Source organism: Argopecten irradians, chromosome 8, assembly GCF_041381155.1.
Source record: "Argopecten irradians isolate NY chromosome 8, Ai_NY, whole genome shotgun sequence".
In the NCBI taxonomy this organism is placed as follows: Eukaryota; Metazoa; Mollusca; class Bivalvia; order Pectinida; family Pectinidae; genus Argopecten; species Argopecten irradians.
Window position 1 is genome coordinate 21,189,038 of NC_091141.1, and position 27,095 is coordinate 21,216,132.

General features: G+C 35.8%; 1 protein-coding gene across 38 annotated transcripts in view; it reads left to right on the forward strand.

Moving 5' to 3' along the window:
- The first annotated feature begins 2,944 nt into the window (after window positions 1–2,944).
- LOC138329652 (myoneurin-like) overlaps window positions 2,945–27,095 on the forward strand; it is an 81,215-nt gene continuing 57,064 nt past the window's right edge. For 29 of the 38 annotated variants that reach the window (XM_069276892.1, XM_069276890.1, XM_069276884.1 and 26 more), the window contains exons 1-4: window positions 2,945–3,169; window positions 7,800–7,946; window positions 8,204–9,528; window positions 9,872–10,140. In XM_069276892.1, the coding sequence (XP_069132993.1) occupies window positions 2,960–3,169; window positions 7,800–7,946; window positions 8,204–9,528; window positions 9,872–10,140 (1,951 nt within the window). In that variant the 5' untranslated portion in view covers window positions 2,945–2,959. The other 9 variants (XM_069276859.1, XM_069276853.1, XM_069276869.1 and 6 more) reach the window with 9 other exon arrangements.

Below are 27,095 nucleotides of genomic sequence, written 5' to 3' on the forward strand. Positions count from 1 at the left end.
CAAAAATAAAATCTCTCGCCAAAATCTGTCTGCGTATGAAGAAATTAATTTAAAGTAAAGGAATCCTAAAACGTCCTCCCGGCTGACTATGTCCGTGGTTACCTTTCCACGCAGCCTCGCTTTCAATGCTTTCCTTTACTTTAATGGTCAGAACTGGGAAACGTAAGCAGAACTTAATGAACGCATTTAGACTGGTTTTCTTTGCCCGACTGGATATCAGAGATATCAGGTTTTTTCAGGTTTTTTCATTTAGATTTTGGGAAATAAGAGTTTATACCATAAAAGAAAATGGAAAAAAAATATGTCCTTGTGCTCGTTTTTAGGCTATTGTCACTCAAAGATACCTAATATGACAAAATGATGTATTTTATGGGCATTTTGCCGTTTTGACCATACACAGATGTATACATACACATAAAGATCAAAGCTCCTAATGAGGTATTTATATGTATGGATGTTTGTAGAATTTATTTTCACGTGGTCTTCTTTAAAAGACTATGATATTTTTCTCAAAATATCAAATATATTACTTTTAAGCACTATTTAAATATTTGTTATTTTTCAATTCTTTAGAGTAAACATGAAAGTACTACAATTACCAATAAATGTAAAAACTAAAGTGACCGGAGTGTATTATTTCATACATTAATGCTTAATATTCTAATTATCACGAACTTAGTAAAGATTTATATCAAAATATAGCTCGATACACTTAAAGATACTTCACCGTCGAGAGAGCATAAACACTCATCATTTGAACAATAATTGGTGTTAAATCGTGCATGTATATGTCTAATTAACACAAAATGATAAAAAAATACTTTATTCCATATACAGGACACAGTGTCATATTTTTTTCGGACGCAATTGAATATTTTAATATTATATCTTGAAGTAAAAGTAGAAGCTCAAATAGTGGTAATGGTGTAATGTAAATAACTTTTGCAACGGAAGAAAATATGTTTTGATAGAGAAAAATACCATATATCAGCGATATAGCACCTTTAATTTCAGCCAATTTAAGTGAAATGTGTAAAACTTTGGCTACTCAAGGCGGAAAAGACACATTTTCAAAATGGCCACCAAATATAACTAGATAATTTCTTAAAATCGCGGTATAAAAAACTATTAAGAATAGAAATGTTATTTGTTACGAAATTTGAAACTTGCAACTTGCTACAGATTTCGATGAATTCTATTTGGAAATCTGATAACTTCTTTGATCTTATCGAAACGAGACTTCAACGGGACTGAAACGTCAGAGGTGTGTATCCTTAAGGACAGGATGCAGTCCGATAAACCTGCCTACATTTCCGGAGCAAAATATATAAGGTTTCTTAAAAACCCATTAGCTGATAACATCAGAAAATGCGTACCGAATGACCTAAACAAATGAGGTTACGACACCAAGCAAATGCAACTTTCGCTGTGTAATATGTTAACAAAGAAGATGTATTTCACTGTTTTGCTGTATGGGCAACATAAGACGAACGTTATGACTGAAAATGAACTTTTAATTGATTTGAATTAAATTGTTCAGAAGGAAAGGATAAGTGTAACGTGACGCTACCCAATTTAGGAACGCTACCCAAAATGAAACACTTTTAAAATATGTGATAAAGAATTTTCAGTTTACAATCTATACTAACAATAACAGTTCTGGACAAAAATTAAGGTGCTGACCAATAACTTGACAATTTTAATATGTCATTTTTTTTCTCTTACAAAATTTACCCGGGAAAGGATCGATGCGTTTTACATTAGCAGAACGAATAGTATTTTTTAATACAAAAAACTTTTTATTTAAAGCCGTTGAATCCCGGTAAAACGGTAGTGGGCACTTTAATGTACAGTAGCTGATAAAACGAGTATATTGAATCTTTTAAACAGGATAAAATGTTCAGAAGGATAAGGATAGTTAGTCAATGAAAACACTTTTTAAAATATGTGATACAGAATTTTCAGTTTACGACTAACAGTTCTGGACAAAAATTAACCTGTCACCTATTTTCTTTTCCAGTGCATGTATTTTAAAAATGTATATTTTAAAGATGCTCAGCCGCTTTCACTATATAAAATCGTTAGCAGACGAATATTAGTTACAAATAATTAGGCAGAAAAAGTTTGAGCTTCTAAATCTTCGAAAAATTATTAATTAGCACTATATCCTATATGGAATGAAGTAATGATTGCGCATGCACCAAAGGCGGAATAAATTATTTTATGTTATTTTTTGTGTTAATTAGGCACATATATACACGATTAAACACCAATTATTGTTCAAATAATAAATATCATTCATGCTCTGTCGGCGGTAGAGCATCTTTAAAATAAGAAAAAGAAATGCTGAATGGAATATTTTTGAAAGACACGTGACTTGAATAAACTAAAAAATGTTTGAACTTTCTTTTAATGAATTCAAACATTTTTTTTCATGCCTGGGCATTTATTAATCAAACTTTATTTAGGAGGTGTTCCATTTTGGGTACTCAAACCTGCTGATACACAGGGCTGGACCGGGCATGCTTCCAAGCTCTGTATTTATAAATATATACACTGCTGACAAGTAAACAAATCATGAAATTAATAATAAAAGCATCTATTTGTGGAATTTTAAGAAAAAAATCTGGATTCAATCACAAGTAGGAAAATTTTTACAATTATCTTCAAAAAGTGTTCCAATTTGGGTAGCGTCACGTTAGTTTTAACGTTAAGCTAGCTAACAACCCCTGCAAGTCTACAAAATCATCAATCTCATTTTACTTTCCCATTTAAAAAAAAATCAAAGCCGTACGTAGTCGGGCCTTTTATCATTTTTATGTCTTGAAACACTGAACGGAAAGAAAAAATCGTGGAAATCAAACTAAAATCTTAAATTCACATTAATATAATGTTTAGTTCATTGCCGACTGCGCACTACGTTTCCCCTTGGGGTGCCTCATGTCGACAAAAAATTATAATGAGCCTCAAATGCGTTATCTGCGCAGACTTTTTGCGCACAGACGGTGGCACACTTTCCCGCTTTAGTCCACAGAACAACACACAATGGCTACCGGCCCAAGGAATAGTTGAACCTGCGAAGAACGAAGCATCCTTTTATACGAAGATAAGGCAGCTCACGAAAACATTGCATCATTATTCAAACGTTTCCTATTCACAATTCAGGCAAGTTTGTTGTAGTACAATGTATCGATGAAATTCGGAAATCCCTAGACAATGTTCCGGTGAACAGGTTAGGCTCCGACTGTTCAACGGGAACAGCCATTTTGAAGGCTTTGTTCAAAGTTATTCATATTTTTTCACTCGACTGGTTCTTGACGTACACGCTGGGTGTGTAAAGTGTCATGAGATTATTCAGTGACTTTGTCGTATGTTATATGTCATCACAGCAATGATCACTGGCTATTTCACATTAAAGATTAATTTTGAGAACATTTAAATCTTTCGTCAAAATTCTGTTACAATTTCCGGCATTCTGCATTATAAATTATTGGCTTATTGGATACTGCCAATACTTATGCACAGTAATCGAACGCGAAAGCAGATTGCTGGAGTCCATATTGCGGATAGATTTGTGCAAGCTATTGTATTTCGATTGATGTCGATTCAGTGTTTGATTACGAGATTGATGACGCAGATGCACACAAGTGCCGCACGAGGGCTAGGCCAAGTCCACGGCCTAGGGCTACCACAATGGACTCTATTCCTCCTGGGTGTTGTGGGGTCGGAATATAGTCTGCATATATGAACAGGTCGGGGAAAACCACCAATTTGCGTATTATAAAAATCGCATTGATATATGCCAAAATAAAGTACAATTAAAGATGCTCCACCGCTGACGAATGGTATTTTTTCACTATCAAAAACAGGATCAGACGATTTGGTATTTTTTTTCAGTTACAAAAAGCTACTTACTTTACACCATTACCACCATTGAAAAGTTTGAGCCTCTAATTTTACTTCAAGATAAAAATATTAGAAATAATTAATTGCATCCCGAAAAAATTCTGTGGCACTATGTTCTATATAGAATGAAGTTCTGACTGCGCATGCACTAAAAGCAAAATATATTATTTTATATAACATTTTGTGTTAATTAGACATATGTATACACGATTAAACACCAATTGTTGTTCAAATGAGTATCATTTAGGGTCTGTCGGCGGTGGAGCATCTTTAACTGAAATTTGTGCAGTAGAAGTGTTTGTTACTTAGGAACTTGATGCAACTTTCTCAAAGTATTTCATCTGAAAGTATTGCATCAATTTTCAATACTTTGCGACATGGAAATAAATCAATTTTTTGCTTTAGTGTTGTGTTTCATAGTTATGTATATGCGATTTGTGGAAATAGTTTGGAAAAGTTAATTTTAAAGCAATTTCCTCTATTTTTAGTAACAAATCTATACTCCAATGAAGGTATAATACTCTAGTTTGCGTATAATACGCAAGTTGGTGGTTTTCCCCTAGTCCGCTAAAGCTGACCATAATCGCAGGCTCAAAATTCAGACTGATCGCCTGTTTATGGTCAGCTACCTACTGCTCTTAACCCTTAGACTGCTACACGCGACTATATACGCGTTGGTTTAAATGGCCCTCAGTGCTACACGCGTAAAAAGACGTTTTTTGACTGCGAGTTTTCAACCGGCGGTCCGATCGTCAAATCTCCCTCCTGTTGCTAAAATTATGTCTGAAAACAAAAGTAGAATGCTTCCGATTGGTTCTAGTGTAATTACATTCGATATTCTCGGGATTATACACTAAAAAATAAGCACAGGTGTGGAGGAATTCGAATGGAATACTGACTCGTCAAAATGGCCGCTCCGATAGATCGAAGTGATGAAGAACGTGTACAACAGTTCTTTGCTAGCGATGTGTCAGAAGTTGAAAGTAAATTTGAAGGGTCAGATACTTTAGATTGGGATCCAATAGAAGGCAAAATTATTTTAATTTCTCCTATAAATTAGTGTGTGCCCGATGCCAACACAGAACATGAGGCAGCCCCCCACACGGCCGGCTGCCGTGTTGACAGACGACAAGATTGACTTTCACAGGCGAGTTGAAATTAATGCATAACATGAATAAATGTAAGCTAGTTGCTTTTAAAAGCATTTTTGGATGATTACAATATAGAAAATATAGTTGTTCACACAAATTTGTTTATATTATCTTCACGAAGTTTACCGTCAATGACCGACCGGCATGTTCAAAGAAAACATGAACGAAAAATGACACTGGGATTACGTTTTATGAGATGCAGGTGTTTCTTTTACGTTGATAACGGCTATGGGTTTTATCCAGATTAAGTGATTTACACCACTGTTGGTCAAGTCATGATGCATTTGAAAAACAATTTTTCAGAAATTGTTTAGGATCGTTTTCTAGTTATATTGTCTAATTAACTTTCACCTGACTGAAAATGACTTACCTGGACTCACCTGAGCTATAACAATACTTTTAAGGGTAACTTGGTCTAAGATAGAGATAATATGTGGTGCATAATGCAAATGCATACACTATGTGATGATAGACCAGAAATTAAACAGGAAACTAGCTTCTTTCCTTCATGAACAATTATCAAGATTTTGTTTGTGAATATTAATTAGTTTTAGAAGTTTTTACCTGGATTTTTTCAAAGACTTAATAACCAAATGAAGTCATATGCTTCTTAATACTAAGGTTACTCTATTAAATTGGTTTTATGTCATAATTTTAATTGAGTTTTCTTGTTATTATTTGATACATACCTTTAGTCACCTGTATTGTTACCTGTATGCTTAACGAGAAGTATATTTGCGGAATAAACAACATCAATATAAGCTACAGGCAATAACAAACAATTTTCATATAACTTTTATTCACATAATGCAAATAGTTTTCAAGATATAATCATTTATAATTAGGTTATCATTTCCCTGGATTTTACAAAATTAATGCAGCACTGAGAGCCATTACTATACAAACCATTGCAGCAGCCTAAGGGTTAAAATGAAGTAGGGGATTGTAGTACAAATCTGGCGACAGCAATTATGAGAATTCTGCATGTTGGTTTGGGGTCAAATATGCCTTTAAAGTTAAAGGAAAACGTTTGGCACTCACTTTAATACATGTCACATCCCAATTCATCACATTAACGATGCTATGTCCCTAGTTATGTTCGAGACGTCCAAGAATCAGTGTTTTGGTAGCCATCTTTGAAGACTGAAAGTTAATTTTAACACCCAATCAGACAGCTGGGATCGATTTCCGGTGAAATTCGACGATTCTAATTGGCTGTTAAAATTAACTTTTGGTCTTCAAAGATGGCTACCGAAACACTGATTCTTGGACGTCTCGAACATAACTAGGGACAAAGCATCGTTAATGTGATGAATTAGGATGTGACATGTATTAAAGTGAGTGCCAAATGTTTTCTTTTAACTGTCAATATCTTTCTGACCCAAATTAAACTTACAGAAGTCCCATAATCGCTGTCGCCAGATTTGTACTACAATCCCCGGCTTTTCAAGAGCAGTAGGTAGCTGACCATAAACAGGCGATCAGTCAGAATTTTGAGCCTGCGATTATGGTCAGTTTTAGCGGACTAGTTTTCCCCGACCTGATAAATATTGATGATGATATGATGTCTTTACGATTTTAAATTTAACTTGCTAGGCTTTTTCACTATACAATAGCCGAGTTAGTTTACTTGCGTATGAAAATGTTCTATGCAACATATAAGGGCTACTTTTTTTAAAGACACACATCGCTTTTACATTTTGACGCACATTACATTTTAAGCGTCCTGTGTGCTATACAAACAAATACTGTAGTTTGCATATTTAAACTTTGAGACAAGTTTCATAAAACCTCGTATGAAATTAACACAAATTTAAGATACTGTTTATCATAAAACTACAAAGAATTTTACGTTAAAATATTTTTTTGAATTTGGGAAAATGTGCGACAAAACCATGATTTGGGAAAAATTATGAAATAAAGCATAACTAATAAGATTTTTTATTTCCAATGTAGTTTATGTACTTTTCTGAAGCCAATTCACAAATATTTAAAGTCTTAACCAACTAAGTTCATGTAATATTTTTGGATAGTTTTCAACAAAATTTGATTTTAGGAAATTTAAGGCTTGAATTGGGAAAAATTTAGAGGTTTTGTCATGGGGAATGGGGCTGATTTTCGGACCCAAATCATTGAAAAAAAGCCCTGGGTTATGTGATAAAAAATAATAGTAATAGAGATTTTATATAGGAATGTGTAATGGCTATTCTTTCATGTAATATGAATTATATAGGTTTTAATACTTTGGTTAATTAAATTGATTTTGCAATAATGAGGAAAACATTTGAAGTTAAAATGCTTTATCTGGCATGATAAAGTCGCTTACCAATCAGTTTTTAGTCCTCCATTCTGTGAATTCTAATTCATACATTATGACCATGTGAATTCAACAAACTCCTAGCAGTGGTCCAGCTGTAAGTCAGGTGCCGTGGGAGCTGAATTCTGTGAACAATGGGAGGCAACTTGTATTAAACATCCATAGTGAAATACAAATCCCTATAAACACATTTAATAGAACCCTATTTCACTAAGTTTTACATATGTAGTTGTATATATATATTGGAAAAATAAAACAACTTGAGTCCTCGTTAGCATCAGTTAGAACATTCAGTTTTAGTTGATACATTCAGGTTAGGTTAACTTATTATAGTTGTAATATAATATAGGTTTTATATAGTGGTTACCGTTTATGTCTTGAATAGATTTGATTTTAATGTCCATTTTCTTTTCTTCTACAGATAGAAGAAATCATCAGGTTCCAAGATGAGTTACCAGAAATTCTATTCCAACCAGATCCACTCGAGTTCGTTACTGTGTCAGCTTTCACACTTGTGGAAGAGTCAGCTTCTGTGTGATGCGCTGATCAGGGCCGGATCCATCACCATTAAGGTACCCCAATAACACATATTTTAATGAAATTAACTGTATTGTATACAGAAATTGTGTGATAGTAAGCATCTTATTGAGACATGTGCATGGATAACATTGCACTGTATTAGCAAGCCACCAGCAAAGCAATATATTTCAACAATAATGTCTTAAGTAAATATTTACTACATAAGGACACTTAACATATCTTTAATGTTCAGTTCTCTACAGATTCATGTTTGAGGTTAGGATTGACAAAAAACATGTTCATGTTGTAGGCCCATAGACTGGTGTTGATAGCAGCATGTCCTATGCTACAGTCCATGGAAAATGCGTCGGCAGGTTCACATCTAGAAGTTCGTCTAGCGGCCGACATCAAACAAGACTCTGTCAACACATTCCTACAGTATTTATATGAAGGATTCATGATGTTAACAGAAGAAAATGTCCGTGACGTGGAGAAAGTGGCCAGACTTTTACAGGTTGATGGTGTAATCAAGTGTTGCGCAGACTTTTATAAATCTCTCAAAGTCAAAACCGGTGTCGCCATTCAGCCAGGACACAATTACAAATACTCTTTCCAAGATTTAGTTGAATTCCGTCACGTCAGAGCATCAGATATTATCAAATCAACACAGGACAGAATCACAAAGCGTGCGTCAGAGTTTTCAAGGCCAGGAAGTCCTGGCGGAAAGAGACAGAGAATGTACATGCACCCCGGAAGTCCGTCCGTGGAAAGAGCAGATGACCATCACAGTATGTCGGACAGTTACAAAACTAGTCACATGACCCCTGACCCCTGGGAAAGAGTTCCTAGACTAGGCTCAGGCATGGGTCGTCATGGTGCTACTGGGAGGTCAAACTCCCAGCCTGGTGTGATAGAAATTGTGGAAGATAGTTTGGAAATAGTACAGACTGAACCAGTGAACAAAGATCCAAATAAGCCGTCAGATACTCGACAGACAGTTCAAAAAAGTGTTGCCATTTCCATAGCTAGTCAAATTACAGACAATACTGATCTCCGTGTTGTAAACATCACAGGTAGCAATAGAGACGGTGGCAACACTTCAACCACAAGTTCAGCTAAGAGTTCATCTCACAGTCAACAAGATTCATTCCCACCAAAGTCTAATGTATCTTCATCGCCCTTAACATCACTACAGCAATCATTCTCATCATCCGCCATGCACAGAATGCCAGATATGCCATCACATATGATGCCAGGTCCTTCATTCCGACAGGAAAGGGCCCCAGAACTCTTTCAAATTCCAAATTTCAGCAGTTCTGATCTAGAATTAGTGCAAGTCTCAAAACCTAGCAAACCCCCAGACTCATCAGCTAACACTAGTAGTTCACAATCCCAGCGTCAACCATTCCCAGTGTCCTTGTCCCCTGTAGGTGCTTCATCTAAACCTTCCTTTGCCATTGGAAGTGCCAGTCAGTCTCCAAGTAGTCAGACCATGGGCTCTCCCATGGCGATGCCAACGTCCACACCCATCCAGCCAGCACACACAGTCCGGTCCCAGTCCCAGAGTAGTACAGGGACCAGTGAGGGCGTAGAGAGGGCATCACCTGTGGTGGACAGTGGCAAGAATCCTTCAAGGTTTGTAGATATAGATTTCTTTGTATTCAAATAAAAGTTTGGTAGGGATCTTTAGGTCCTGATAACTCCTTCAAGGTCTTGATAAAATGACCTGGTGTGAATATAAAAAAAAAGAATTTAGATTGTCAATAAAGTACTGAGTTTGTATTCACAAAGATCTTATTATCTTCCTGATCTTGGATGTCAAATCTTAAATTTGATCCGTCAAGGTAATCTATCAGCAGATTTATCTGAGAAGATAACAATATCAAGATAAGAATACAATTTGTTTCAAAGAGATTGATTGATGAGAGGAAATTCAATCATTTGCTGCAGTTGCTGATAAATGTTATATTGGTTTCAGTTATAAAGAAAAACAGGAACCTTCGCCGTCGAGTACTGCTGAAATGACCCCCGACATCAGTATAGTAAAGGTCGAAGGTCAGGACAAGGATGATACAGGAGGGCTGGACATGTATGTTGACATGCCTCCAGACGGAACTATGACAATGCACTCAGGAACTGGCGAGGAAAGCGACAACGATCACGACGAAGCACTAGAGGAATGGGCACGCGAAGAATCTGTAAACGAAAGTGGGGACATGAGTCAAATGGACCCTGGTGGGGCCAAAGGTAGGTGTCCTATTTGGTTTCCTTTACTGGGCTTTCCTGTGAAACGAGCGAACTTAAAACATTGACCAATGAAAACGTCAGGATAATTCTGTTGTTGGAATATTGTCTTGTACAGATCACAGGCTTATGATGGGCAGAATTTAAATCATCAAAGAAGACGAATTGAAAAGAATTAGCATGTACTTGATCAATTGTTCAATATTTTTTAACCAACACAGATGTAAGTCAAAAAATACATACTTGTAAAAAATGTTGAAAAATTTGTTTGAAATTTTGCTGCCAGATTTGACTTGTCTTATCTGTGATAAAGTAACCGATTCAAATTGTTAGAATAAAATGTTTTGCCAGTTTTAAATGTAATGTATACATTAGATCACCAATAATGAGATCAGATTAGCATCTGTGATGTATGAGACAATTATTTTAACAACAGGAAGTATTTATTCGCACACAAGACAAAAAGTTGTGACAGGAAAATTTATTAAACTGAACGTGTCTGATGTTTTGGCCAAACTAATTAAGTATATATAACTGTTATGATTAAAAGAGCATTATTAATTTAGAAGCAAAAAATTAGTTACATTTTATAAAATTATATATAGCAATTTTCATTTGTCAATGTGTGGTTTGTTGTGGTTCATCAGGAAAAGCCTACATTTGAGTAGATTATCCCAAAAATAATCCTTTCCATATGTGATGATTCAATGTATAGAATTTCCTACAAAGACAATTAAATAAAATTGGTGTTTTGTCAAAGTTCCGATTTTTGACTAGTGTTCTACATGTAGCCATTGTAAATTCTCCCTGTTAAAATGGCATTCTTGTACCACATGAAAATTTGGGAAAACTTTTGGACCTATCAGTATCTTATTTTATGTTGACATTTTAAAGAACGAAAAAAAAATCAATAGTTAATGTTCATTGGGTTTGTGGTTTGAAGTATAAACAAACCATTTATAGTGAGGATTACTCCGTAACTGTAACAATGGAACAGGTATACACATTCATCATAGAATAAAAATCGTGTGTAATTTAAAATGAGATTGAAATAGTTCTGGGGGGGGGGGGGGATTCAAATTTATTTATTTTTTTAAAGCCAAAGGAAATTATGATTTCATCAACAATAAGGAATATGATTATTTTTTGGAGTCGGATGATCTTGTATGAGAACATAATGATGCATTTTTGCATATTCTGCCTTTTGGTTAAATTCTGCAGTAAACAAAATAACCGTTTTCTATACCTTTTGATATTACCATCCAAAAATTGAATGAAATGAACACATTAATTATCAAAAGGCATATCCCTGATTGATATTTTCTCAAAATTTTTCTAACCCTGATACCCAATTGGATTCTTTTATCCTAGATAATTTATTAATTTTCATATTATATTGTAATTAGAACCCTTGAGCATTGATATGATGTATTAATAATACCTGGTAAGAAACCTTATCCACCATAGAAATATACTTCATAAAATGTTCTCATATAAGATTTGTTAGTAATAAAAGTATTTTATGTTTGGAAATAATTCTTAATATTTTGTTCAATATTTCATTTGTTGAACGAAAATATTTTGAAGATTTTCCTTCAAAGTTACATGAAAATTTCATTAATTAACGGCGCCAAGGAAATTTATAGAGCAAATTATTGTAGCTATAACTGTATTTTTTTAAAAAATAATTTTGAAATAATTTCAGAAATAATTAAGACTGTATTTAAAATAAATTGGATGTGATGGCATAATTTGACTGAAAATAAGTAAATTTTCTTGGTGCGTTGTTATGTATCATAGGGCTTTGAAACTGTCTGTCTCCACATGGAGATTATTACAAAACAAAAAGTTTAAAAACAATATTTGATGTGGAGAGATGGTTTCATTAAATCTATGATGCTGTATTCAAAAGTTATTGGGCTGACATGATTTAGTTGAGCAAACTAAACACTAATTGATGATGATTTTGTTTGATGTTGAATTGTTCTATTTGGAAGACACTATGGGATATACCTGAACAATTTTTCGATGTCTGATTGGTCTTGGATTGAACATGTCCTTTTATACGTTCGTTGTGGCGGACATTTGTATGGTTTCTGTTTCGAACAATGTCGCTTGAGCTGTCTTGTGAAAATAAAACCCTGATATTCTCCGAAATATTTGGTAATTAATGGTTGAAAGGGTCGCTATATATTTAATGCAAACACAACTATGGAATGACCAAGTCTACACTTGTAAGATGATGTGACAAATCCTCTAGTTGCATTGCTGGAATGATGGACTGTCGAGGGACTGTCAAGAAATTAAAAAAAAAACCACCTGCACAAATGACACGAAACCAAATTCTGTGATGCGGTGTTACTCGATACAGTGCATTTGTTTTTCACTGTTGTTTAGACACACAGTTCCTATTTTGGATGTTTTTCCATGGAAACTGAAATGTATTGACATAACACCGTCCCACATTACATACTTTGTGTACAATATTTGATATTAGATATCGTAATGTGGTGTATAGTTTGCTCTGTTTAACCTTTTCTCCCTCCCGATTCCTCTAGATGGTTCATATTGATGAGCATTCCAGAGGTTAGAGAGGTCAAAAGGTTGAATGTCATCCAAGCTAACAGATCTGGCCAACAGTTTCTGCAGTTCAAACACCTTCAGAAAACTAACTGAACTCTTTGCCTTATTAGGTTGCATGTAATTAAAACAAATTTAATCGAAACAATTACAAAATATGTCTCACAAAATTTTTAAGTAACTGAGGCATCAGGGATTGCTTAGCTTGGAAAGACTTCAGTCATGCCTTTGTTGAATTTCATTGTTTTACCCATGTTTGGTGCTTGATATCTGAACAGTTCAAACAGTACAGAGAGTCAGACTTTTCAAAAAATGGCAAAGACTGATATTTTAACTAAATTCACTCAAAAAAAAAAGATAATGTAACTTTTGGAAAAGCTTTATATTTATGGTAATATGAAGATAAGAAAAATAGGTCATGTTTGAACTGTCAGAATGTTTGCCATAATTGTTAACAGAAGAGCAGAGGACTTTACAGAGAAGCAGCAGAGCAGTCAGTATTCAGCTACCACTTGATTAGATCTGGTCAAAGTTCAGACCTGTCTAGTTCTTGGTCTTATAGTAACTGTTGTATAACATTTGATCTAGTCGTTTACAAGGTGTTACCCCACCTGGATTAATCATTAATTACTGATGCAGAAGTCATGCTGTCACCTGAATACTTTTGAGGTCATGATGTCACCTGAACACTTTTGAGGTCATTTTGTACTTTGGTAATGAGTTTGTTACCATCATGCAGTCATAACAAACTCTTGTCCATTGACAGAGTCAAGTAAAGGTGAAAGGAACAGAACAAAAAAATATACCTGTTTAGTCTGGGGATATAAAAACCCCACCATAGCTGGGAGCACTAATTATAAGCCAAGAATATTGTAATATTGATCTTTTCAATAACATCTGAGCATCATAGCATTTGTCATGTAATATGGATACCTTTGTTTAAGATATGAATTGATTAAACAAGTCTGAAAATGTCCAAAAAATAAATATTTGTAAGTTTGTTGTTTATTTTTGTTTGATGTTCCATCAACAGGATCCTATGGTCATTTGAGTTTAAGGCCATACATAAGATTACTGGCTATACTGAATAACTGGTCCATGTCAAGGCAAAAACAAAAACTTTATTCCTGATAGTATAGGTTAAATACTGGCTGTTCTGCTGTTTCTCGCTGCAGGTAAGTGGTGTTGTCAACAAATACACACACGTACAAACATGGACACATACATCTAAACTAAACCTTTGTTAATACAACGTCGTATAAAACCTTCGCACTGCTGTTGGAAGTGGAAACCACCATTAAAGCCATTTGTGGATATATTCACGGACTGGAAAAAACTGCTTTGATTATCTATACATCTGTGGAGTCAATATTGTCAAGGAATTGGAAGAAAATTGTCAATCACTGATTTTCTCGCTACCGGAAATGAATTATAGCACAAGGATGTTCTTGAAAAGGACTGTTGATTCTGTATGGCAAACAAATATTTGGGATGGGGGGACACATTTCTCATCTTCAAATGTAAACTAAGCTTGTTTGGAAAGAGTGCTTAAACAATACATGTATTGAAATGAAGCCTCAAGATATAAAATAAGGTGGGTGGGGGGAGAGTGTTTGAGGACCTACTTTTGACGATGTGATATAGATCCTGTAGAATGTTTTTCTGACATGAGCTTTGGTACTGTAACTGATGATAAAACATCAATTCAAACTTTATAGAGGAATTTGTGTTTGAGCTATCCAATATATTGATTTATATAGAAATATGTACAAGGACGATGGTTCTTAGGTGTGTAGGACGTTTGATGACTGGTTTTGTTTTTATTGTGGTTGGTTTCATTGTACAAAGTAGCTTTCAGGTTGTGGTTGGTAATATCCATTGTTTTGAAAACTTTTGTATCAGATTTTCTGTGCCAAAACTTCTATCATTTACACTTTATCTGCATATGGAGAGATATTTTACAGAATTGACTGTTTAGAAGCTTTCTGTGGCATTCTAAGTCAGAAATATACAGACAACACAAGACTTTTGTATTTCTTAGGAGTTTTGAATGAAGCAAAATGTGTTTCCTTTGTCTCAAATCAAAATTTCTCGATCCCTAATTATTCTACATAGTTTGTGGAGAGCGATGCTTAGTTTGAGGCACAACTTAACAGAATAACAAGAAGCGGTATTTTTTTGGTTTGGTGAAGAAGTTTCCTTAGAAGAACGAAAACGGTAAGTTTGTTTGTATTCAGTATTTTTTCAATGATCAAGATTTTTAAAAAAAAGCTTTTTAAAAAGGATAAAAATATTTCATAAAGATATTGAGACACAGGACTCACTTTTTGTGAATTCAATATCTGAATTTGAAAACGGATCAATGAATTGTTGTACAAATAAATTCAGTAGATATAATTGTAAATATCGGATTTCAACACTAAACTTGTCTCGTCGTTGATATTGTTATGATATTTGCCTTTTAGAAATGTATGGATGGAGTACATCGGACGATAATTCCCTAGATAGTATGGTAACTAACCTATGTCGCCAACCCTTCCCAGACGCACAGACAGATCCAACAACTCAAGGTAAGTGACATAAAGCTAAAATAGAAAAAGTCCTGTTCCAGTTATGGCTGGCTTTCGGCTTAAAATTTGATTTATGTTAATTTTTTGAAGCAGAAATGGAAGTCTTGCTTGTGAATTGAAATTTCAATGGTATAGAACATGACATATTACAGGGGTCGACATCAACTTTTTATGCAATTGTCCCTTTGGACAGTGGAAAGTTGAATTCACTTGTTTGTATGAAAGAATCATTTGTCCGACACCAAGTTATTTTGTTACTTTTAATCAGTGTTATGCACATTATGTATGTCTTATTTCTAAGTACATAAGTTTATGAATCGTTCTACAATAACAACTGTACAAGTCGATTAGAATTCTTTACAATGAATGAGTATTATTTTATTTACCTTATTTACTGCAAGTATGGATTTTGACTATAGAAATACATTAATTACCAATACATTGATTACCATGTAAGTTATGAATATGAAATATTAAGGTTACATATTTATGTTATTTAAATACCTGATTTTAGTGTGATATTTTGTTGTATATTTCAGATAGTAGAAATGCATTACCTAATCGGCCCAGGCCAGGACTTGTGGACATCAAGGTAGCTGAAGCCTTTCAGGTACGCTAATGTAACACTGTTTAGAAGTATGATTTAGAATGTTATACATAGGTAAAGAAATAAATTTATAACGGAAAGGGATTTTAATAGAATTTGTTCAATTATTCTGAAGATGTTCAAATTTATGTGAGATAAGTTATTTAATATGTGCAAGTATGAGTAAAGGCTTATATAGACTTCATTGATAAATGTCAATTGTTATCCTAAACATTTTATTTGTAAAGATGAAATGATCTCACTGGCCTAATGTTTTCTTGATATAATGACGAGATGTTTTTGTACAGATGGTGGAGCTAGTTCCTGGCTCGGGTGTTTACCTGTACCACGATCAGATGGTAGACGCTCTAAAGACGGGCTTAGAGACCGACCAGTCGTTAGAGAGAAGTGGGGAGAAGATGGCACGTTATCTCCTCGGTGTCTTCTATACCACACGTCAGCTCGTCGGTACTACCATGTCAAGGGGCACCTCTCCCAAACGTTTACTTAACCCTGTCATCACCGAGTCTATCATAGGTAAGCTGTCTCTCAGGAGGATTCTGTATTAACCGTTAGATTGAAGAATCTGTATAGACTACTTATAGAATACTGTTCACTGACCTTTTATAGCATCAGTTATAGGTAAACATCGTCACTGTTTGAGACGTTAAACATTTTAAAATGTAAAAAGAGTTTAATATAAATAAGCTCCAGCTGTTTTCAGACTGTTGTTAATTAGTTGATCAAAGATTCATTAACATTAAATATAAGAGACACGGATGTAAAACACAAGTACACAGTTGGCAATTACACGTTGGCGATAAGACCATTTACCAGTATCGGACTCTAAAACTACCTCGTGTTTACTTTCAGCTTTCTGTCTCTTGCACGGACGCCATAAACGTGGACCAGTAAAGACTGCTATGGCCTCAAAGATCTCAGCCGCTACTTTCAAGGCTAAACATGCCATCGTGTATCGAGACACTGGGTTTGACAACCAGTAAACTTGGTTGATCACGTGGAAAAACTGACTGATGACAATATCAGAAGTGTTGATTCTGGAATATCTCATCATTCCTATTATAAGTGCAATAAAAAATTGAAAGTTAACATGTTTGTTGGACATATTTGATTATTTGTATAGATATGAATAAAAAATGATTTTACGCTACGATCAACTATTTGTTACATTAATGGAGAAGTTAGGAAGTTCGAAACAACTAGTTAGTGCGATAGTATTCTATCCCTTTATCATGCTCAAAAGTTAAAAAAAAAAGTTTGATATTTTTGCAAACTTGGCTACCTTCTAGAGAACAGAATTGAATACAGTGATGCAATGTTTCATGGTACAGACTAGTCATATTGTCCTTGTTATTACCAGGGTTGGTTCATATGTATATATACATAGTTGTTGGAATTTCACTGTCAAGACTTCACCAATTTAAAGGTCACTGGCTGATAGTGCTTGTTCAGAGGTTCAAGGTCAAAGGTGTTTAATTGCTTCAGAAGTTCAAGGTCATCATTGTATTGCTTCAGAGGTTAAAGATCAAATGTGTTTTATTGCTTTAGAAGTTCTAGGTCATCATTGTATTGGTCGAGATGTTCAAGGTCATCAGTGTTGTATTGCTTCAGAGGTTCAAGGTCAAAGGTGTTTTATTGCTTCATAAGTTCAAGGTCATCATTGTATTGCTTCAGAGGTTCAAGGTCATGGGAGTATAATTTCACTTCACAGAGGTTCAAGGTCACTAAGGAGAAATGCTCGAATAACTGTTGTTCGTAACACCACAAAGATTCCATCTTTCACGATGAGGATGGTTTCCCCCTTTATTGAAGTGACCCCTCTGTCTATCAAGGTCAGGGAAACAATAATTACAACAGTTCTTTCACTGGTATAGAGATTATCCTACAATATTTTGGCTGGTAAGAAGAACAGCGGAGGAAGAATATTGGAAGTAAATGGTAAGTAATTTATCACATTAATATTTTAAAAGTTTGAATGGCCGCTAGGCATAGGGATCACTTCAATAAAGTATTAATTGTCATGAAAATCCTATTCTGCTGGTGTGAAAAGATGTCTTTAACATTTTTATTCAAAGTTTGCTTCTTATTATAAATTTTTCACTTTTACAAATTCTTCATTAATAGATTAACTCTTGTAAATGAAACTACATCTGTCAAATTTTTAATTTCAGAGAGTTCAGTTTTGGAGGAATATATAAGACTGCAAGCAGCCAACGTAGATTTATTCAAAGGTAAGACTAGAGAGAAAATATCAAGGTGACAAAAAGATAAAAGAAATACAAAAAAAAAAACAAAAAAGAAATCTGATGTTTGTTGATCTTTGTCAAAAACAACTCCATTTTGTCTTTGAAAATTAAAGACAGTGTTATAGCCCAGAAAATTTTTATTGTTTCCCCAACTTTATCAATTTTTTGTCAATTTCAGGCCCCACTGTAGCCTCCTCTAACTATTCAGCAATGGCAAGCCCTGCTCCTGGCATCTATACCATGGAATATGCATCCAAATTTGATGTAAGTATAAAATTCTCTACTTAATGGATCTACTAGAGAATGGCAAAAATATTAATTGCTTTACACTTACGGCTTTTTACACTTATGGCTTTCGATAAACAAGACAAGTTGATGTAACATTCCAAGTTTTATGATAAATATAAATATGATTACAATGGAAATGATTTATTGATATTTCAGATGGTTGAGGTATCACCGGGAACGCGAGTGTTTGTGTATCCTCATCATCTCCAGGTAGCACTGAAAAAAGGAGTTGAACAAGGACGTGACCAGCGCAACGGAGAGAAGATGGCACGCTACTTGTTGGGAGTGTTCTGGACATCCAAGGAACTGCTGGGGAAGTCTTTGTCGGGTGTATCCACGACAAAGGAACAGCTGAATCCCGATATCATAGCTGCCATCACATCATTCTGTGTGTGTAATAGTCGACACAGACGTGGCGAGGTCCGCATGGCTCTGGCCAGTAAGGTATCATCTGTCTGTAGCAAGGCAAAGTCTGCTCAGAGGTACATACAACAGCAGGCAGAGAGTCGACAGCAAGCTCCGACTGGCAGAATACAGAATGATGGTCAGTCAGGTCCGGAGGTTGGGCAGTCAGTCATGGAGATACAGGATAACCAGTATAACATGCCGTATACAGAGAGATCCTATAGTCTGGCCTACAATATGCAGACATCAAATCCTTACAATCCAAACTATGATCTACAGGACCAGGGGGACCAGTACAAATAGAAAATTGAACACGGTACATCAAAATCCTTATAATTTAAGCTACGATCTACAGGACAAGTGGAACCTGTACAAATAAGAACACTAAAAAAAAACACGATACATCACATGCTTACAATCTTAACTACGATTTTCAAAACCAAGGGGAACATAACAAATAGAACATAGAACTTGGTACTGTTTATTACATTAAATCAATCCTGTTAAGTACATCAAATCAATCTTAATAATTTTCGGGACTACGTGGAACAAAAAAACATAGGAACATAGTATAAGGTCAGGAAAATGGATGAGAAAATCAAAAGTTTTAAAAACAAATCATACACATATAATTGATTTTCCTTCTGTTATTTAGTCCTGTGTTCATCTTAACATGTGTTTTGACAATGATGTTAAATAAATGTCTTCATTTCTTTGTGTTTCACTGTCTTTGTTTGACTTGAATCAGCATCTCCATTAAAAAATTGCATTTCATAAAACGGAAAACAAAAAAACAAATATATGTCTACGAAACTGAGGAAAAATCTACTTTATTTAAAAGGAATATTCAGAAATGACATGAGCAAATTGCCAAGCTTTGATTGAAATCATCAATTAACCTTTATTAGTTGTTTTGTTGGCCAAAATTATTGATGTTGTTTGATTTCAAGTTCTTTATTGTTTTGAATTGTTTGCAGTTTTGTTGTTGAATGTTGCAGAGTTTATTGTTGTTTTGGAACATTCAAACCGGTTGGGTTGAGTTGACTGCCGAGTTTTGTTTTGAGAAGTTTTCTAGTTTTGACAAGTTATTTGGATGAAATATCCCAAATGTTCTTCCCCTAAATTACACAGTTCACAGCTTCTGCGTGCTGTCTTGGCCTAGAGAACTGACAAGAGATTCTTCTCTTTGAATAGGTGTCTTCATGTGGTCCAGTGATCCGAGTAAGCAAGTCGCCCCGAAAGACATCACCCCGAGTCAAGGTTACCAGTGTGAAATGTGTGGTGTCATTTCTTCCTCCAAAGAGCTTCTCGCTCATCATGTTCAGAACGAATGCTCAGAATTTCGCTGTAAGCATTGTATGTTGGTGTTTAACAATAGAACCCATCTTTCTGAACACATGGAGACAGCCCATGGCCAGGTGATAGCTGCCTTCTGTAACGAATGTGGCAAATCCTTCAAGTCTAAGTCTGGCTATTACATCCACAAAAACATCCATCACAATCTAGTGAAAACCTGTCCACAGTGTCAAGTGTGTGGCAAGTACTTTGGTAGTCCTAGTCGTTTGTTGGTACATCAGAAGACACACCAGAACAAAACTTTTACCTGTAACAGGTGTACCATTGTGTTTACAAACCGAGAACAGTACCTTACACACCCATGTGTGTATCAGTAACACATCCAATAGGTCATTAGACATCGGTTAGGACTTGTATATTGTCAGGACCCACCCGATTACATCCATCAGACACAGAGTACCTGCCTGATTCTTAATTGTTTACATTGTTACTATGTTGTTCACTACCACCAAGAAGAAATCAAAGTTAAAGTTGTAAATGTGTTCAAAAATAAAGATAGTGTTGATTGACAATGTTGGTTTTTTATTTGAAGTCCATCAAGAGGTTTTGTGTTATTGAAGAAAGTACTAGTACCAGTTTGGTGTTGATTGACAATGTTGGTTTTTTATTTGAAGTCCATCAAGAGGTTTTGTGTTATTGAAGAAAGTACTAGTACCAGTTTGGTTTGGTATATGTTGTAAACTTTGTACTAGGATTATTGTAGTAAATTAGCCTTTACATTGTATAAAGACTAAAATATTCTAAAGAACTCAGAAGATGTCCTTCCCGGAAGCATTAAGTTTAGCTATGCATGCCAACATGAATTCACACCAAGGTTGAGTCTGATATCGGCGTTTTTGTGTTTTGAATAGGGGATGATCTTGTAAGCAGCATACAAGGTGGCTCCATGAAGGAAAGTGTCCCCCCAGCCCAATTCATGTCAGATTTGCGACATCATTTCACGTGCGAGATGTGTGGTTCCATGTTCTCGTCACAGGACCTTCTGTCTAGTCATGTTCAGTACTACTGTAATCAGTTCCGCTGTAAACTCTGTCCCAGTAACTTTGAGGATAGGAACATGTTGAAGTGGCACATGGCTCAGTGCCATGGTCAGGTGATCGTGTCCTACTGTACAGACTGTGGTAAAGGGTTTAAATCAAAGTCTGGCTACTACATCCACCGCAAGATACACCACAGCTCTGGCGGCTCGTGTCCGAAGTGTTCAACATGTGGCAAAGTGTTCGGCAGTCGTAGTAGGCTGTCTGTTCATGAACGTATCCACTCGGGGGAGACCATATCCTGTAATATTTGTGGCAAACATTTCCGCTATGAAAGAAACTTGAAAAACCACACATGTGTAATATGATCTCCTTTGAAAATGAATTTAAGTTTTCTGACATCTTGGACTACTGCTGACTAGGGGTTTGATTCGGTAGTTTTCGCGCTGGTTCAAAGTAGTTGTAAAACTGATAATAACAATAAAATGATGGAATTCTGGTGTCGATTTTAGACAAGTAAGGGCAAGGTAGTGTCTATTGATAATAATTATGTTTGGTTTCTTAGGTGGATGTTTGTAATGATGTTGAATGTTCAAAATAACTTTTAATATCATAGATGAAGAGCTATTATGACATTATGGTCCCTCTTGCAAAGGGTAGAGCTGTCGTCAACAATCTACACGTTAGGTCTAAGGTCTTTACATTAGCTAGGTCAGTGGTCTTTACGTTGGGTCAAAGGTTTGCATTGTACTTGGTTACATTAAATGTTTTAGATATGTTTGGATAGGATTAAGCAAGAAATTACGCAAGTTTTCAATGAATTAAATAGATTGCGTTTGTTTTGTTTTAAATAGGCGACCATTCCTATAAAATGGAAGTTGTTGGTGCCTGGAGTAGGGAACGCCATGGCCAAATCATGGTCATCCAGTGTGCTATGTGTGGGTCCATGTTCCGCTCCAAGCCAGAACTTTCCCACCATGTCAAACACCTGTGCAAGCTGTTTAGGTGCCGATTGTGTCCGTCTGTGCTTCGGACCAGGGAAGAATATAAGATTCACCAAATATCCTTGCACAACCAGACGATTGTAGAATTCTGTATGGACTGTGGAAAGGGCTTCAAGTCCAAGTCTGGATTTAGGATTCACCAAAATATTTGGCACAATTCCGTTAAAACCTGTCCTCGTTGTAAGACTTGTGGGAAATATTTCGGCAGCAAAAGTCGACTTATTGTGCATGAGAGGAAGCACACTTCGGTAGAAGCATTCGCTTGTTTGATTTGTGGAAAACGATATCGCTATGAAAGTAGTTTGAAAAAACACAACTGTCGATAGGGCTTGTTACTTTAAAAACATGGTGAAATTAAGATTTACATGGCGTAACTTGGCAACATCAAGGGGATCAATTTCTGTTGACGTATAGAAATGACAGGTGTAATTTTGACTGCTGAACTTGAGGATTTGGCTTTTGCTTGTGATGTTTCTTTCACAATTTTGTGATGTCATCTTTTTAACCTAGAATTGATGGTAACCCTTTTGAAGGGTATTCGAGGAACTCTTACTATGGTCGTAATAGAAATATTCAAATTCTTATTTGTGAAGATACAATTATAGCTTATGTTTCTTGCCTGCCTCACTGTAGCATGCTAGTCTGGTATTTATATCTGGCGGATAGGAATGTGTTGACTGTAGCATGACAATGATTCGTACGTCGGGGTTAAAGAGGATATTTTCTTATCTTTACATAGGAGAGCTCCATTACGATGTTGTTGGTCAGTCTCCTACTGTTGGACCAGGATATGATATGGCGTTGTCGTCGGACGGCCATGTGGTTAGTGGTGATACTGGTCCACCGTCACGGTACACCGACCAAGGAATTAACTTCCAGATGTGGGGGTCGGTGTCTTGTATCTACTGTGGTCAGTCGTTCCTGACAAAGAAACTTCTGCTCCAGCACAAAGCTAAGGTTCATGGTATTCAGGTGAAGGAGGTCTCGTGTAAGGTGTGTGGCAAGTTGTTCACGTCGCGATCAGGACTTTATCTTCACTCAAAAACGGCTCATGGGTCAGGAAAAGGATGTCCTCAGTGTGATATTTGTGGGAAGTTGTTGGGCAGCCAGAGTCGACTCGAGCGCCACAGGAGAACACATGTACAGACATCACTGTGCTGTGGGCTTTGTGGCAAAAACTTTAGGACAGAGAAAAGTCTAAGTGATCATGTCTGTATTAACAACCAGTCAGGAACGTTAAACTAGGGTGATCAGTTTTGTCTAGAACTTTGGATTAAGGCTGAATAAAAAAAAATAAAAATGGGTAATCATACAATACGACTTTAGCATTTTAAGTTTTAACTTGTAACTTCAAAAAACATCTTTTTTTTTTTTTTTAGATTTAAGCTTACAATTGTGTATACAACTTACTGTTAACTGTTTAGTTGTGTTTTAATAATGATCTAATCTGTAAAGATGCTCCACCGCTGACAAATAGTATTTTTTCACTATCAAAAACAGGATCAGACGATTTGGTACTTTTCTTCAGTTACAAAAGTTACTTACTTAACACCATTACCACCATTGGAAAGTTTGAGCTTCTAATTTTACTTTAAGATAAAAATATCAAAAATAATAAATTGCATCCCGAAAAAATTCTGTGGCACTATGTTCTATATAGAATGAAGTTCTGACTGCGCATGCACCAAAAGCAAAATAAATTATTTTATATTATTTTTGTGTTAATTAGACATATATATACACGATTAAACACCAATTGTTGTTCAAATGATGAGTATCATTTATGGTCTGTCGGCGGTGGAGCATCTTTAAGTATGTTTGACTTGAAGTCTAGTCATTTGAATACAGGCGTGATGTTTGAATTTTGTTTCTATTCATATTAAACATAAAAAAATGAAGATGATGTTGTTTGTTTCTATGGTAACATGGAGTAAACCATTCCCTTTCCATGAAGGAAATGGAAGTATATTGAAAAGGATTATTAAACATGCCACAGAGTTAATAAAAATGCTTAGCTGTCTGTCAGTACAAAAAGGTGATAACTGTTGGTCAGTAGAAAAAGGTGATAACCGTCAGTCAGTGCAAAGATTACTGTCGGTCAGTATAAAATGGTGATAACTCATTCAGTTTAGAATGGTGGTAACTGTCGATCAGTATAAAATGGTGATAACTGTCGGTCAGTACAAAAAGTTGATAACTGTCGTTCAGTATAAAAAGGTGATAACTGTCTGTCAGTATAAAAAAAGATGATAACTGTTGGTCAGTATAAAGAGTTGAAAACTGTTGGTCAGTATAAAAAGGTGATAAATGTCTGTCAGTATAAAAAGATGATAACTGTCTGTCAGTATAAAAAGGTGATAACTGTCAGTCAGTATAAAGAGTTTCATATTGTTGGAACTAACATTAGGTTTCAATATAAATAGTTGGACCTATAAAATACTTCATGTCAAGTTAACCATGTCTTAATCAAGAACTAACACCGCTATAGTCAACAGCAGGAGTTCCTAACAGTGGCTTTGTTTATCCTTTCAGAAACCCACATGCTAAGCTCCAACTGGGGTCAGTTTGAACCCTTCACCAATTCATTGTTTCCCTCAATGCAGCCACCACGATTTCGTAGGACTGTGTACCTTAGTACGACCGATGGCCATCACCTTGTACATTGCCAAGGCAACAAACGTGTTTGTGGTTACTGTGATCTTGTACAGAACAAATATCGTTGTGGACAGACGTTTAAATCGTTTTTCAGATGTGAACAATGTAATGTGCATTTGTGTAAAAGTGAAGAGAAAAAATGTTTCTGGCGCTTTCATGAACTTTTACGAGAAAATCCTGGATCAAATCCAACAACCCTTGTTCAAGCACTGAAAGCTGTGAACAGAAGCTTTTCTTAGATTTTGCTTTTGCTCAGTGTGTCTGAAGTGGGGAAAAAAACCCAGAAAATTCAAATGAAAATAGTTATAACAGAGCATTATAGATACTGAAATATGACTTTGTTGGTAGATCATGTTTAATTAGGAGGTTTATAAATAAAACATCAAAGGCTGTAGTTGTAACTGATAAACCTCTGAGTTGCCTAGTTATTTGTTTCTATCGTTAAGCAGGTTGGCTAGTCTTTGGTTGCTCTAGTAAAACTGGTTGCCTAGTTAGTGTTTGCTATAGTATTTACTGCTTGCTATGGTAAAACTGGATGGTTGTCTAGTAACTAGTAGTAACTAGTTACTATGGTAAAACTGGTTGCTATAGTAAAACTGGTTGCCTAGTAACTGGATGCCTAGTAACTGGTTACTATAGTAAAACTGGTTGCTATAGTAACTTTAGAAAGTTGTGTACCGTTCCTAACAAGGCCTGCTTGTTTCTCCTTTCAGTGTTTCCCGCTGACACAATGGTACAGGAGAGCTTTGATTGGTATAGTTACGACCAGCAAGAGTTCATCAAGTCCGATGACGCTTCTCTTGTTACTGGCCAACAGGGGATGAAATGTGTGCACCAGGTCACCAAGCACCTAGACCCTAAATACTGCCCTGTATTCCCCGCTCTCCCTGGACATGCTCTTGTCCACTGCCAGGCCAACAAGAGAGTGTGTGGCTACTGTGATATTGTAGGCAACAAGTACCGTTGTGGTAAAACCACCCGCTCCTTTTACAAGTGTGAACTCTGCAATGTCCACCTGTGTAAAAGTGGCAACATAGACTGCTTTACAAAGTTCCACGAACTCGTCTACCAAAACCCGACTGTTAAACCCAGGTTTCTGATTCAAAGGCTCAAAATCAAAATGAAAGCCGACGTTATGCACTCCAGATTCCCTCCAAAGGATTGATTTTACTTCATTCAAAGTGTTTCAGCTTTTTGTATATTTTCTTATATTACTGCTGCTGCTACTACCAACTCTAGCTTCCAACTCCAAATAAGATTTATATCAAGAGAGAAAGGAACATTTTCATTCATCAGAATTCATGTGACGATATCAATAACAACATTTACCAAACAGTTTAAATACAGCAAATGTGATTCTTATGCAGTTGTAGGTAGAAAAGATAACTCCAAAGGTAGATTTGTAACTGAAAATAGATGTTTCCATATTGGTAGGTCTATGTTTTTGCAGGGTTTCTGTGTGGTGTTTAGGTCAAGACATAAAAAGGATTGTTTCAAAAGTAGTATAGTTGGAAATTGGTGTTTTTCACAGATCTACAGGTTTATAGAAATGCCGGTTACAAGCCATCGTTAACGGCGTTTATTTGTCGTTTCAGGATGGGGACTGTTAGGACATCACTCCAAGTGTCTGGGTGACCAACCAAAGCTTCCTAGCGGTCCTCAGTTGGGCTGGGGCTACCCATCCTCATCCGAGTATAACCCTTACACCAATGCTATAACTGAACAAGCTTCTTCAAAGTTTGAGTACGAGTTCCTGTTGGAACACCAACTAATTCACATGAAGGGTTATAAACGAGGTTGTGCCTACTGTTACTATGTGGGGCGTCGGTACGCCTGCGGCAAGTCAACCAGTACTTACTATCGCTGTCAAAGATGTATGACGCCTCTATGTAGATCAGCACAGAACGACTGCTATGTCAAATTCCATGAAATTGTTAAAGCCAACCCACAGATCAATCCAGAGATGCTGCAGACTATGTTACGGAAAAACTTAAAATCAGAAGGACACGGCATGAAATTGTGACATGCTATACGTTTGTCTGGAAAATAAAGGAAGAAACTTAATTAGATACTTCAACTTCGGAAATAATGATTCTGTTATGAATTCAGTTTTTAATGCCATTGATTTGTGATTTACTGAAAATGAATTAACACTAAACATGTCCCGACTTCATTAACGTGTATTATGTTGATATGTTCTAGGGTTTGAGTGGCTTTTACGTTAAGGAATTCTCGTGAAAAAGGCAGTAAAGCTAATGGTGCCTTCTTTA